At 41.7% G+C, this 14,164-nt stretch overlaps 1 protein-coding gene across 2 annotated transcripts in view; it reads left to right on the forward strand.

Moving 5' to 3' along the window:
- LOC105485029 (protein kinase C beta) overlaps positions 1–14,164 on the forward strand; it is a 381,756-nt gene that overhangs the window by 144,923 nt on the left and 222,669 nt on the right. For both annotated transcript variants that reach the window (XM_011747190.3, XM_011747191.3), the window contains exon 3: positions 5,485–5,567. In XM_011747190.3, coding sequence (XP_011745492.1) covers positions 5,485–5,567 — 83 coding nt within the window. The remainder of the gene's footprint in view (positions 1–5,484; positions 5,568–14,164) is intronic.

The following is a 14,164-nucleotide window of genomic DNA, read 5'->3' on the forward strand; positions in this document are numbered from 1 at the left end:
GGGCTGCAGGCTTTCAACCTTTGTAGAGCAAGGAGTTACTGAATAAACTAGGAAGCATCTGGAGATTCTGGGCTCTTAACTGGGTACCTGTTTGAAAGTAGGGTCTAGTACATTTTTTCAACAGCTCAGTAAATGTTGCCTCTTCTTTAAAAAATAACAAAAAAACAAAAACTTGTCTTACTCTGAATTTGCCAAATAGAAATGAGGGGGTGTTTATTTGTGCCACAGAAGGATTTGATTTCTTTAAATAGGCAGCCCTACTATTTTCTTCAAAGTGTTTTAGTTAATGGGAAATTAGATTTGCACAACTTTTCAGAAACACACAGTGTAAAGGAATTACCTGCACCAGAAACTCATCAGGTTTTTCAAAGTCTGTTCTCAGCTTCTCTGCAGATCATGTTGGAGTTCACTTGGCTTATTGATTCCGCCTCACTGGGGATGGACTATTCATTTCTGTGGGTAATTGGAAGGCTACCTAAAGTGACCTTGTCAATGGTTGGATTGACAAATATTCATGCTGCTGGAATGTTGGGGGATCAGCCAGGAGCTACGTCTACCATTAAGTTGGTTGTGTTTTCTCCTTTTTCTATGACTGATAATATTCATTTTTTGGTTCATTCATTCACCAAACATTTATTTACTGAATATCAATTTTGTACCAGGAATTGTGGTAGACACTAGGAGACAAGAGATGAGCTACCTTTACCCCTTCTGTCTCCAAAGGGGATAAAGATGAAAAGATAATAACTGATTTTTTTTTTTGAGACAGTCTTGCTCTGTCACCCAGGCTGGAGTGCAGTGGCGTGATCTTGGCTCATTGCAGCCTCCGCCTCCCAGGTTCCAGTGATTCTCCTGCCTCAGTCTCCTGCGTAGCTGGAATTACAGGGGCCCGCCACCACACCTAGCTAATTTTTATATTTTTTTAAGGGGAATAACTGATATTTTGGATGTTTGGAAGAAAGGTTGTAGAATAAAGCAGCTACTTGAAAATGGGGGAAAGTACTTTCCTAAGTAGTTCTGGGTTAAAGAATAAATTAAAACTATACTAATACACTGCTTAGAAACTTGATACGATGATGGGACTAAATATAAAACATAGAATGCAGCCAAAACTGTACTTAAAAGAAAAGTTTTCAGCCATAACATGTTTAAATGTTTAATGAAGAGGAATGGGAATAAATTAATTGAGCAGTCAATTCAAGAAGCTTTAAAAAGAATAGTGGATAATATTAGCTGACATTTGTAGAATAGTCATGATATGGTTGGCGTGGTTCTGAGCATGGAATAACTCATTTAGTTCAGACAACACCACTGTGATGTGGGTCCTGTTTTCGCTGTCATATTCCAGAGAGGAAACCGAAGTACAGGAAGATGAGGTGGTGTACCTAGTCTTAGAGTTTGCAAATGATAGACACATGATGTACACCTGGCCATCAGACTCCAGAATTCACATTCCCAATCAATAAGTAATACAAATACAAGTAAGCAATACAATCACAGGCACATAGAACAAAAAAGTTAAAGTGCCGATTAATAAAGAAGAATAAAACCAGATAGAGTTGATAAATATAATCATAATCTGCTTCTTTAACATCATAGAATGATAAAAATAGACAAGAAAGAACACAAACTTCTGGAAAAAAAATGAGAGACTACCTAACAATACAATATGAAGAAAGAAAGAGAAAAAGTATAATATCATCACAGATAAGATGCTACAATTTAAACACGTTGAGAAGAACACTGTGGATAATTTCCAAGGAAAATATAAATTCCAAAAGTTAGTTTGAGAAGAGGTGGGAAACTTTCCTGTGTGGTTGAAGTGTAGAGAGGGAGAGGGAGGTGAAGCTGGGGAAAGCTCAGGGATGGGGCGAGACTATACTGTCATCTCTTTACTTTCCATGTTGAATAAAAGGGAAAGTTAAACATGCAAATATGACAAAGGGAAAAGAGGGAATAATAAAAGTATTATTTGGGGTAATATGGTTTTCTATCTGGAAAACTCAAAGGAAGCAACTAAAACCCCACAAAAGCTATTTGAGTTTTTAAAAAAATGCTTTAAAATAAATATGCTAAAAATCTATTGCTTTCCTATTGTTTTTATTTGTTTGTTTGTTTTGTGTTTTGAGATGGAGTCTCACTCTGTTGCCCAGGCTGGAGTGCAGTGTCGTGATCTTGGCCCACTTCAACCTCCACCTCCCAGGTTCAAGCAATCTCCTGCCTCAGCCTTCCGAGTAGCTGGGACTGCTACAGGAACCTACCACCACGCCCAGCTAATTTTTGTATTTTAAGTAGAGATGGGGTTTCACCATGTTGGCCAGGCTGGTCTGGAACTCCTGGCCTCAAATGATCTGCCTGCCTCATCCTCCCAAAGTGCTGGGATTACAGGCATGAGCCACCGCGCACAGCTATTTGCTTTCCTATTTTTAAACAATGACCAGTTGGGAAACAAAATGAAAACATGTCAAATTTACAATAGCATACAAAAGATTCCCTTAGACGATACTAAAGGGAAAATGTGTAGGACTTATATGGAAAAAATAGGAGTTCAGCAAGGGGACAATCATTTCCTGATGGAAAGACTCATTGTTGTCAAGGCGTCAATTATCTTGAATTTAATTTCTAAATTTAACACAATTTCAATCAAAGTCGCAATCATTTTTTGGAGACTGGGAGTTGACTGAATACAGTCCCAATAAAAATTCCATTGGTATTTTTAAAATCTTGATAAACTGATTCTAAAGTTTACTTGGAAGAATAAATATGCAGTGATAGCCAAGAAAATGTTGAAAATAAGGATAATGAGGGAGGACTTGCCCTGCCAAGATATAACATATTACAGAGCTACTATAATTAAAGCCCATATTGCTATACTAGAAGACAGATCAGTGGCACAGAATACAAGGCACAAAGACAGACCCCAGTGTATATAATTATTAAACATATAATAAAGTTGGCATTTGAAATCAGTGGGGAAGGGATGAATTATTCAATAAAGGCTGCTGGGACAATTAGTTACCTCTTTGGGAAAAAATGGCAAATTGGATTCCCATTTCACATCAGATTCCAAGAAATTACACATGGATCACAGAGTTTAAAGTGGAAATGATGCCATATAAAAGTACAAAAAAACTCCAAAGAGTAATATTTATATGATCTTGGAGCATGAAGAAGGCTGTTTGAGGTGTACTTGGACTGTCTTCCTTTGTCCAGTTTTCCCTTTTAGTGGTTTAAAAGGAATACACAGTAGTTTTTATATTTTTATTTATGTACTTACTTTTGAAACAGGGTCTCATTATGCCACCCAGGCTGGAGTGCAGTGGTGCAGTCATGGCTCACTGCAGCCCCAACTTCCTGGGCTCAAGCGATCCTCCCACCTCAGCCTCTGGAGTAGCTGAACTACAGGCATGCACCACCATGTCTGGCTAATATTTTACTTTTTGTAGGGATGGGATCTCACTATGTTGCGCAGGTTGGTCTCAAACTCCTGGGCTCAAGTGATCCTCCTGCCTTGACGTCCCAAAGTGCTGGGATTACAGACGTGGGCCACCACACCCAGTTCCTATTCTTATTTTTAATCCTTAATTGTTAACACGTATATTTAAACTTATAATGCCTTATATGCAATTTCTCAATATCTATAATATTTTGAGGGATATAAGACTCAGCACATTTTAATCTTGTAACCCTCCTGCAACTCCCATTTCTTATGACTTGGGTTTTCTCTACTGCTCTATCTCTTCCTCTGTTGAAAACTTTACATATTACAGAAAAAATTAAACATATATGAAAGTAACAGATTAGTATAATGCATCCTCATGTGTGCATCACCCAGTTCAATAATGACCTATCATGATTGATTTCTTTTTCATCTGTAATCCTCCCCTTTCTATCCCCACGTTGGCATACTGAATTATTTTAAATTATTTTATCCATAAAGATTTTAATGTATCCTCAAATATAAGGATTCTATAACCAAAAAAGACCATTATCACACCAAATATTTTAAATTCCCTAATGTCGGTAACAATAATTCCCTAATGTCATTAGAAAGTGAGTATATCCATTTCCCTGATGGCCTTATCATTTTTTAAAACTTTTGGTTTTTTCCAATTAGAATCCAAACAAGGTCCACATGTTAAATTTAGTTGATACGGGTTGATAGATGCAGCAAACCACCATGGCACATGTATACCTATGTAACAAACCTGAACGTTCTGCACGTGTATCCCAGAACTTATAAAATAAAAAAATTAGTTGATATGTTTCTTGAAATATATGTTTCTCCTCTTATTTTCTCCCCACCTGCAGTCCCCTCTTGTAGTTTATTTGTTGAAGACACCATATTGGTTGCCTTTTTTTCCTACATTCTGGGTATTTGTAGGGAGCCGGTGGTTGCTGATCGCATCCCTGTGGTGTCATTTAATATGTTCCTCTGTGACTTGTATTTTCTGTAAATCTGTAGTTGCATCAAGAGACTTGAACCAGTCATGTTTGCTTATTTGACAAGTGTGCTTCATAGGTAGTGAAGTGAGCTTTCCCCTGTAGGCAAGTGGTATCTTTCTGTGACCTTAGCAACCATAGATGATTGTCACCCAGACTCATTGTGTCGCTATGGGTGGCCTTGAGGTTTCCTGTTCTGTTTTCGTTTACTAAGCATGCACTTTAGAAAGGCTCTGAGCTGGTCCCTGAAGCATGGCACTCGTCCTCCAGATACACACAGTCTTGAGGTTGTAAAAGACGATTTGAACACCAAGACTGCAAAAGATGATTTGAACAACAACAACAAAAAAAACAGTTTTATTTTGTATACATTCTTTCATTGTACCTCCCCCAGAGTGATATAACCTCCAAATAGGGGAGCCATAGCCTAGATGCATTAAATTCACACCAATTCAAATACATGTATATATGTATTTGCTTGCAAACTACTGAAGTGACAATGTAAACGTTGCTGCCTATTTTCCCACTCTTCTATTAGATTGACATTGCTTTTGGTGAGATGGGGCATGAGTCCACCATCCTGTTCCCTCTGTTTCCGCATGACCCTCATCGTATGAACACCTCTCTTAAGTGTGAGTCTAGGATTTAGAGATACATATTTCTTATGCATTATACACCTAAACACAAGCCAACTACTTCATCTGGCACCTGATCCAAGAAACAACATTCTGTTCCAAAATCAATAGAAGACCAGGCACTTTAAGGGATCTTCAAGGGAGTGTAATTTTGAGCATATGGAATCTTTCTAACCCTAGCTAACTTTAGAAGTTTAACTCCTATGCAAGATGAAACATCTATGTACCCAAGAGTTTGACTTCAGCAAAGGACAAGCTGAAGAAGCTGACATTGTTGTTTATTTTGGCATAAAGGCTTTACTTGTTGGTGATGTTCAAGTTTAATGATCTCTTCCTTCCTTTCTCTCTCTTCCTCCTCTCCGCTTTCCTTCTTCCCTTCCTCCCAACCTGATTTTCTCTTTTGCAGTTTGCTGCTTTGTGGTGCACAAGCGGTGCCATGAATTTGTCACATTCTCCTGCCCTGGCGCTGACAAGGGTCCAGCCTCTGATGTAAGTAACGGGCATCGATCACTTTTCTCTGTCCACAGTCAATACTGCCTTGTGGTTAAATGTGAGTGAGCATTCTTAGACGAGTAAGTGCAGAAGATCTCACTCTAAGGCATGTGGTGGTCCCTATAGCTTTTGAGACAGTTTTCCTTTTAGTGGAAAACAAAACGAAACAAAACATTTGAGAGAGGGTGTGGATGGATGGGAAACCAGCTAGTTGGTCTACTATGAGTTTGCTAATATCTTCACTTTGAAAGCTGGCGCACGGAAGGTGATAGGCAAGGGCCTACTTGGTAGTGTGGCTGCAAAAAGGTAGTTTTGGTGGTACTTTACAGTGCACGTTATGGTACTTTGTTAGGGTGTTCTTTATTATTATTATTATTATTGTTATTATTATTATTATTTTGAGATGGAGTCTCACTCTGTCTCCCAGGCTGGAGTGCAGTGGTGCGATCTCGGCTCACTGCAAGCTCCGCCTCTTGGGTTCATGCCATTCTCTTGCCTCAGCCTCCCGAGTAGCTGGGACTACAGGCGCCTGCCACCATGCCCGGCTAATTTTTTTTGTATTTTTAGTAGAGACAGGGTTTCACCAGGTTAGCCAGGATGGTCTCAATCTCCTGACCTCGTGATCTGCCTGCCTCAGCTTCCCAAAGTGCTGGGATTACAGGTGTGAGTCACCGTGCCCAGCCTATTATTATTATTTTTTAAGAGACAAAGTCTCTCCATGTTGCCCAGGCTGGTCTCGAATTCCTGGGCTCAAGCAGTCCTGCCGCCTTGGCCTCCCAAACTGTTGTGATTCCAGGCTTGAGCCACTGTACCCTGCTTGTTAAGGTGTTCTTAATATCAGGGCCCAAGAATGAGGAGGAAATGAATTTATCCTGCTACCGTAAATCTCAAAATATGACTACTGCTAGTGGGACAAGAGATGCTTGTAGGTAAAATGTGTAAAAAATTTGTGTTTTAATCATTATAAATGTATTTTACTGTGGATTGGGAAAAACGTATCTAGTAATGGTTTTGCGCTTGTGGTAAGGATATAGAATTTCCTACCTAAGTAAAGGTATTTAGGTTAAACAAAAGATAAATTGATTTGAGGACAATATTAAGTGAATGATAGTAAGGGTGATAAAAGGATATGGCAAAAGTTTTGGTACAAATGTGTTTTAAGTTTGGGATACATTGTTGATTGGCCTACCCAGCAGCCATTCACAGACTTCATCTTTCCGGCAGAGGCTACCTCTCGTGCTGGAAGCTAAAAATGCCTGATACTTCCTTTCCCTGGCTCTCTTGTAGCTGCTGAATGAGAATGTGACCCAATCCTACTAATGGAAACTGAGGGGAAGACCTGGGAAAGAATCTAGGAAAGATTTTTCCTTTCTGATAAGAGAGAAACATCCCTTCCCTTGTCCTCTTGGGCATTTTTGTGCAAGGACATATGCTTGGAGTTGTGGCAGCCCTTTTGGGTCAATGAGGGACATATTGCTGACATCCTGAGCATGGCAGAGTGGAAGATTTAAAAGAACTACGGGTCCATGATGATGCTGATGAGCTGCTGAGACCACTCACAGTCCTTTTATCCCCAAGCTGGGTAGATGGGATAAGAAGCTTTTTTTTTTTTTTTTTTTTTTTTGGCGAAGTCTTATTGTTTGAAGCCTTCTTTTTTATTTTTGTTTTTTTCTCTTTTGAGACAGAGTCTTGCTCTGTTACCCAGGCCAGAGTGTGGTGGCACGATCATGTCTCACTCACTGCAGCTTAACTTCCCTGGCTCAAGCAACCTTCCACCTCAGCCTCCCAAGTAGTTGGGTCTACAACTGGATGCCACCACACCTGGCTAATTTTTTATTTCTTTGTAAAGATAGGTTTTCCCTATGTTGCCCAGGCTGGTCTCGAATTCCTGGGCTGAAGCCCTCCTCCTACCTTGGCCTCCCAAAGTGCTAGAATTACAGGCATGAGTCACCGTGCCTGACCCTGGGGGCATTCTTTTACATGCAGCTGAAACTGTCCTAGCTGAGAAGGCTTTCCACCATTCACAGTCTTTCATTGCCCAATAGTGAACTGCATTCAGCATACCCCAATGCAGCCATCACCCCTAGTTCTCTTACTTTGTTCCTGCTTTGATTCCCCTTCCTGAAATTTCTCCCATTGGCTTTGTCTCCATCACTGGTCCTGTTACCCACTTAGACTTGACAGCTGACAGCTTGCCCAAAGTAAGTAGTGACTATCTTCTGTCATTGAATTTCTTTAGCTCCTGCTGGTCTTCTGTAAATGGTCACCTGCCAATTTGCTGCAAACTGGGGTGGGAGTTGTGTGTCTGTGTGTGTGTGTGTGTGGGGGGGGGCATATCTGTTGCCATAGCAACACAAAGATGCTGGAGCATATGTTGGATATTCTTTGCTTGGAAAATGTGGTAATTGAGGTTAAGAACTCCGAGACACATGGAACAACCAAAGTCCTTTAAAATCTGTTTGCAAAGACAAAGTTTGAGACTGTTTGTCATGTTCTCTCAGATCCTATGCCCTAGCCCTTGTAGTGCAATTTCTTCTCTCCTACCTAGCAAAACAGGCACGTAAGTCTGGGGAGACTGCCTGACTCCAGTATGCAGCTCTGAGTGTTCATGTAGACTGAAACTTGATACTCAACTTGCAGCCAAGAAGATGGTGTTTCCAATATTCTATCTATCTGCCGAATGTTTCTGTTGCCTAAGACAGAAACTCAGCTCAAACTGACTTACATGAAAAGGAAAATTTTTGGTCTTTGAAATTGAAAAGGCTTAAGGGTTGACCTGGCTTCAGGCACAGTGAATCAAAGTTCTAAATAATGTCCTCCGGAACTTGTTTCTCCCTTTCTTGGCTTAGCCTTTGTCTGTTTTGATTTTATTTTCAGGAAGGCTTGTCTCCTATGCGAGCATGGTGGCTGCAACACCTTTAATCTTGTATCTTATCAGTGCTGCAGTGCAGTAACAAGAGCTAAAGTCTCATTAGACCATGAATCATATATTGCCAGAGAATGGGTTATGCTGATTGGCCAGGCCTGGGTATATGCTGCTGTGATGTGAATGTTTTGTTTCTCCAAACTTATATCCTGAGATCCTAACACCCAAGGTGTGGTGTTAGAAGGTGGGCCCCTTGGGAGGTGGTCAGTTAATGGGGGAAGAGTCCTCATAAATGAGATAGTGCCCCTATAAAAAAAGACCCCAGAGATATCCCTCACCTCTTCTACCATGTGAGGTTGCAACAAGAAGACAGTTGTCTACGAGAAAGTAAGCTCTCACCAGAGACTGAATCTTCCAGTGCCTTGATCTTGTACTTTCCAGCCTCCAGAACTGTGAGGAATAAATTTATCATTTAAAAACCACTCAGATTTTGGTATTTTGTTACAGCAGCCAGAAGGGACTAGGACAGAAAAATTTTGGCGCTAAGAGTGTATAGAGGAACAAAATTTTAAGGATGAGTTTTCTGAATTGGTTTTGGGGATTTGGCAATTGGCTGCCGAGTCTGATTAGATTTAATAATGCTAATTACCCTATTTCTAATAGTAAAGAGAGCATAGATCGTCCACGGCATGATCTGTTTATAGAGATACACAAATTATCTGCATTGAATACTCCTAATCAACCATTTATAAGAAGCAAGGAACCAAGTGATTCCATATATGATACCCAAACACTTTTGGAAAACTAAGGCATATAATGACTTGCTCCTAATGTCTCTGGACAAAGTGGAGAAAGAAAAAGATGAGCTCAGGGATTTGAATTTCCAGCTCAAAAGTGTTTCATAAACGATCTAAGAGCTTCTAGGTGTGCCCTGAAGGAGAGCCTTCTAGCCTGTAGTTGCAGGGCTGAAATTTCTGAAAATTAAATGCACAACCTCATCCTGTAATTGGCTGAATTACAATGAAAATTGAGCTCCCCACGACACAGGGTGTCTGCTGTAAAAGCAAGGGCAAGGACATAGATCAGAAAAGAATGGGATCCCGTGAGGTGGGAAGACTCTGATGAAGTCCCTGATGAAGCTGGGGACATTGAGCCCCTAAATTCTGACGAGTCTTTTTACCAGTGGAAGTGGCCTCCTTACCTCTGGCAAAAGTGCCATCCCCACTCAGGGTGGCATTGGCCTTTCCACCTTGTCTAAGGGAACTCACCCTGCATTGCCCTAGGAAATAGTAATGGGTTTCTCTGAGGCAGTTCCCATGCCAGACAATGCTGATTCTTCTCAACACCCAATCCCACCACCCCTTCAAGTCCTAGCGGGCTCCTAAAGGTGAGATGCACAGTGTGACCCATGGGGAGGTATGCTATACCACAAAAGAACTGTTTGAGTTTTCTAATTTATACAAGCAGAACCATAGGGAATATGCATAGGAATGGATATTAAGGGGGTAGGATAATGGTGGAAGTAACATAAAGTTGGATCAGACTGAATTTATTGATAAAAGTTCACTAAGCAGAGATTCTGAATGTAATGTTCCAGCTTAAGGAGTTAGGAAGGGCTCTAACAGTTTAGCTGGTTGGCTGAAACATGGATTAAAAGATGGCCTATCCTGAGTGAGTTGGAGATGCCTGACCTCCCCTGGTTTAATGTAGAGGAAAGGATTCAAAGGCTTAGGGAGATTGGAATGCTAGAGTGGATTTGTCATTTAATACCTGCTCACCCATGCTGGGAAGGTCAGACATACCTTTAAGAAAGGTATGTCTTTCTCAATACTTTGAGAAATAAATTGGTGAGGGGAGCCCCAGCATCCTTTAAGAGCTCTGTGATCCCTCTTCTCTATAGACCAAACCTTACAGTGGGAACCACAGCCACTTAATTGGAAAACTTAAATGCAATGGGAATAATTGGGTCCTGGAGTATCAGGGGCCATTTGGTGGCACTCAACTGTTAAAGGCAAGGTGGGTGCGGTTACCTTAATGGACCGCAGAGTTAAAACAACAATCAGAATAGCCTGACTCATGCAGACCTAATGGCACTGCTTAATCATGGTGTTCCTGGAAGTGAAGTAGGTGGGAAGCCTACTAAATTCTTACTTGATCTGTATAAGCAGAAACATTCTAGGTGAAGTGAACAGAAGTCTAACTTGAATCCTAAAAATAGAGAATCATAGCCCCTCAATCCATTCCCAGACTTGAGGCAGTTTATAGACCCAGAACCCTCTGAATGAAGGGGAGGCAAAGTTTCCTTGAGAAAGTGATTATACTACTAAAAGTTTATCCTGTTAATCTTTCTCCCAGCCTTCCCCAAAGGAACCTACTGCTTTTTATCAGGGTAACTGTGCACTAGAGACAAGGAAATGATCAGACCTTTTGGGGACTACTGAACACTAGCTCTGAACTGACACTGATTGTAGGAGACCTAAAATGTCAGTGTGACCCTCCGGTCAGAACAGGGGCTTATGGTGGTCAGGTGATCAATAGAATTTTAGCTCAGGTCTGTCTTACAGTGGATCCAGTGGATCCCCAAACCCATCCTGCAGTTATTTCCCCAGTTCCAGAATGGATAACTAGAACAGACATACTTAGCAGTTGGCAGAATCCCCACACTGGTTCTCTGACCTGTAGAGTGAGGCCTACTATGATGGGCAAAGCCAAGAGGAAGTCATTAGAACTGCCCCAACCTAGGAAAACAGCCAACGAAGAGCAATACTACATCCTTAGAGGGATAGCAGAGATCAGTACCATCATCAGTGACTTGAAAGATGCAGAGGTAGTGATTCCCACTGTATCCCTCATTCAGCTCTCTTATTTGGCTTCTGCAGAAGACAGATGAATCTGGAAGAATGACAGTGGTTAATCATAAGCTTTACCAAGTGATCACTCCAAGTGTAGCTGCTGTATCAAATGTGGTTTCATTGGTTGAGCAAATTAATACATCCTCTGGTAGCTAGTATGTAGCTGTTGGTTTATCAAATGCCCCTTTCTCCATCTCTATCCATAAGACCCACCAGAGCAGTTTTATTTCAGCTGGTAAGGTTAGCAATACACCTTCACAGTTATACTTCAGGGGTATATCAACTCTTCAGTCCTATGTTATAATTTAGTTTGCAGGGATCTTGATCATTTTTTCCTTCCACAAGCTATGACAGCTGTCCTTTACATTGATGACATTATGCTGATTTGTCCTAGTGAATGAGAAGTAGCAACTACTCTAGACATTGGTAAGACATTTGTATGTTAGAGGATGGGAAATAAATCCAACTAAAATTTAGGGACCTTCTTCCTTAGTGAAATTTCTAGGGGTCAGTGATATGTGGCATGTTGAGATACCCCTTCTAATATGAAGGATAAGTTGTCGCATCTGGGCCCTTCTACATCCAAGAAAGAGACAGATGGCCTTCTGGGCCTACTTGGATTTTGGAGGCAACACATTCCTCATTTGAGTGTGTTATGCTGGCCTATTTACAAAGGGGCCCCAAGAGCTTCTGATTTTCAGTAGGGCCCAGAACAGTAGAAGGCTCTGCAACAGGTCCAGACTGCTGTGCAAGCTGCTTTGCCACTTGGGCCATATGACCCAGCAAATCCAGTGGTGGTTGTCAGTGGCAGACAGGGATGCTGTGTGGGGCCTTTGGCAAGCCTCTGTAGGTGAATTGCAGCACAAACATTTAAGATTTTGAAATATGGTTCTGCCATAATCCACAGATAACTAGTTTCCTATTAAGAGACAGCTCTTGGCCTGCTACTGGGCTTTCGTGGAAACTGACCATTTGACCATGGGCCACTAAATTGCCATATGAACTGAATCGCTCATCATGAACTAGGTCTTATCTAAACCACCGAACCATAAAGTTGGGCATGCACAGCAGCACTTCATCATCAAATGGAAGTGGTATGTATGTGATCAAGCCTGGGCAGGCTCTAAAGGCACAAGTACGATATATGAAGAAATGGCTCAAATGCCCATGCTCCCCACTCTTGCTACCCTGCCTTCTCTCTCCCAACTTGCACCTTTGGGCTCATGAGGAGTTAGTTCCCTATGATCAGTTGACAGAGGAAGAGAAGACTAGGGCCCAGTTTACGGATGTTTCTGCACGGTGTGCAGACAGCACCCAGAAGTGGACAGCTACGGCACTGTAGTCCCTTCAGGACATCCCTGACAGACAATAGTGAAGGGAAATCTTCCCGGTGGGCAGAATTTCGGGCAGTGCACCTGGTTGTGCCCTTTGCTTGGGAGGAGAAGTGGCCATACATGTGACTATATCCTGATTCATGGGCTGTAGCCAATTATTTGACTGGATGGGCAGGGACTTGGATGGAATATGATTGAAAAAATTGGTGACAAAAAAGTGTGGAGATGAAGTGTGTGGATCGACATCTCTGAGTGGGCAATAAACATGAAAATATTTGTGTCCCAGGTGAATGGTTACCAAAGGGTGACCTCAGCAGTGGAGGAATTTAATAATTGACTGGATAGAATGACCCGTTATTTGGATACCAGGGAGCCTTTTTCCCCAGACACCCTGTCATCACCCAGTGGGCTCATGAACAAAGTGGCAATGGTGGCAGGGATGGAGGTTATGCATGGGCTCAGCAGCATAGGCTTCCACTCACCAAGGCTGACCTGGCTATGGCCACTGCTGAGTGCTCAATCTGCCAGCAGCAGAGACCAACACTGAGTTCCTGATATGGCACCATGCCTAGGGGTTATCAGCCAGCTACCTGGCGGCAGGTTGATTACATTGGACCGCTTCCATTATGGAAGAGGCAGCATGTTATCCTTATGGAAATAGACATGCTGGGTACAGATTTGCCTTCCCTGCATACAGTGCTTCTACTGAAACTGCCATTCAAGGACCTAAAGCACGCTTTATTCACTGTTATGAAATTCCACACCGCATTGTGTCTGATCAAAGAAATTACTTCAAAGCCAAAGAGGTGGGCAAGGAACTCACACTCACGGAATTCATTGGTCTTACCATGTTCCCCATCATTCTGAAGCAGCTGGCTTGATAGAATGGTGGAATGGCCTTTTGAAGACTCAGTTATGTTGCCAGCTAGGCAGCAACACCTTGCAGGACTGGACAAGATTCTCCAGAAGGCTGTATATGCTCTGAATCAGCATCTAGTATTTGGTGCTTTTTCTCTGCTAGCCAGAAATTTATGGATCTGGTAATCAAGGAAGTAGAATGGGAGTGGTACCATTCATTACCTCTAGTAATTTTACCACCAGCAAAACTTTTGCTTTCTTTTCCCATGACTTTATCTCTCCCGGCATGGAGGTCTTAGTTCCAGAGGGAGGAATACTTCCAGCAAGAGACAGAATAATGATTCTATTGATAGTTAAGACTGCCACCCAGCCACTTTGGGGTTCTCATGCTTCTGAGTTAACAGGCCAAGAAAGAAGTTATGAAGTTGACGGGAGTGATTGATCTGGACTACTAAGGGGAAATTGGACACTACTCTACAATGGAGAAAAGGAAAAACTGGTCTGAATACAGGAGATCCTTAAAGGCATCTCTTAGTATTACCATGACCTATGATTAAGATCAATGAAAAACTACGACAACTCAATACAGGCAAAACTATGAATGGCCCAGACCCTTTAAGAATGAAGGTTTGGGTCACCCTGCCAGGTAAGGAACCACCAGCAGCTGAGATTCCCACTGAAGGT

The sequence above is a fragment of the Macaca nemestrina genome, chromosome 18, assembly GCF_043159975.1.
Source record: "Macaca nemestrina isolate mMacNem1 chromosome 18, mMacNem.hap1, whole genome shotgun sequence".
NCBI lineage: Eukaryota > Metazoa > Chordata > Mammalia > Primates > Cercopithecidae > Macaca > Macaca nemestrina.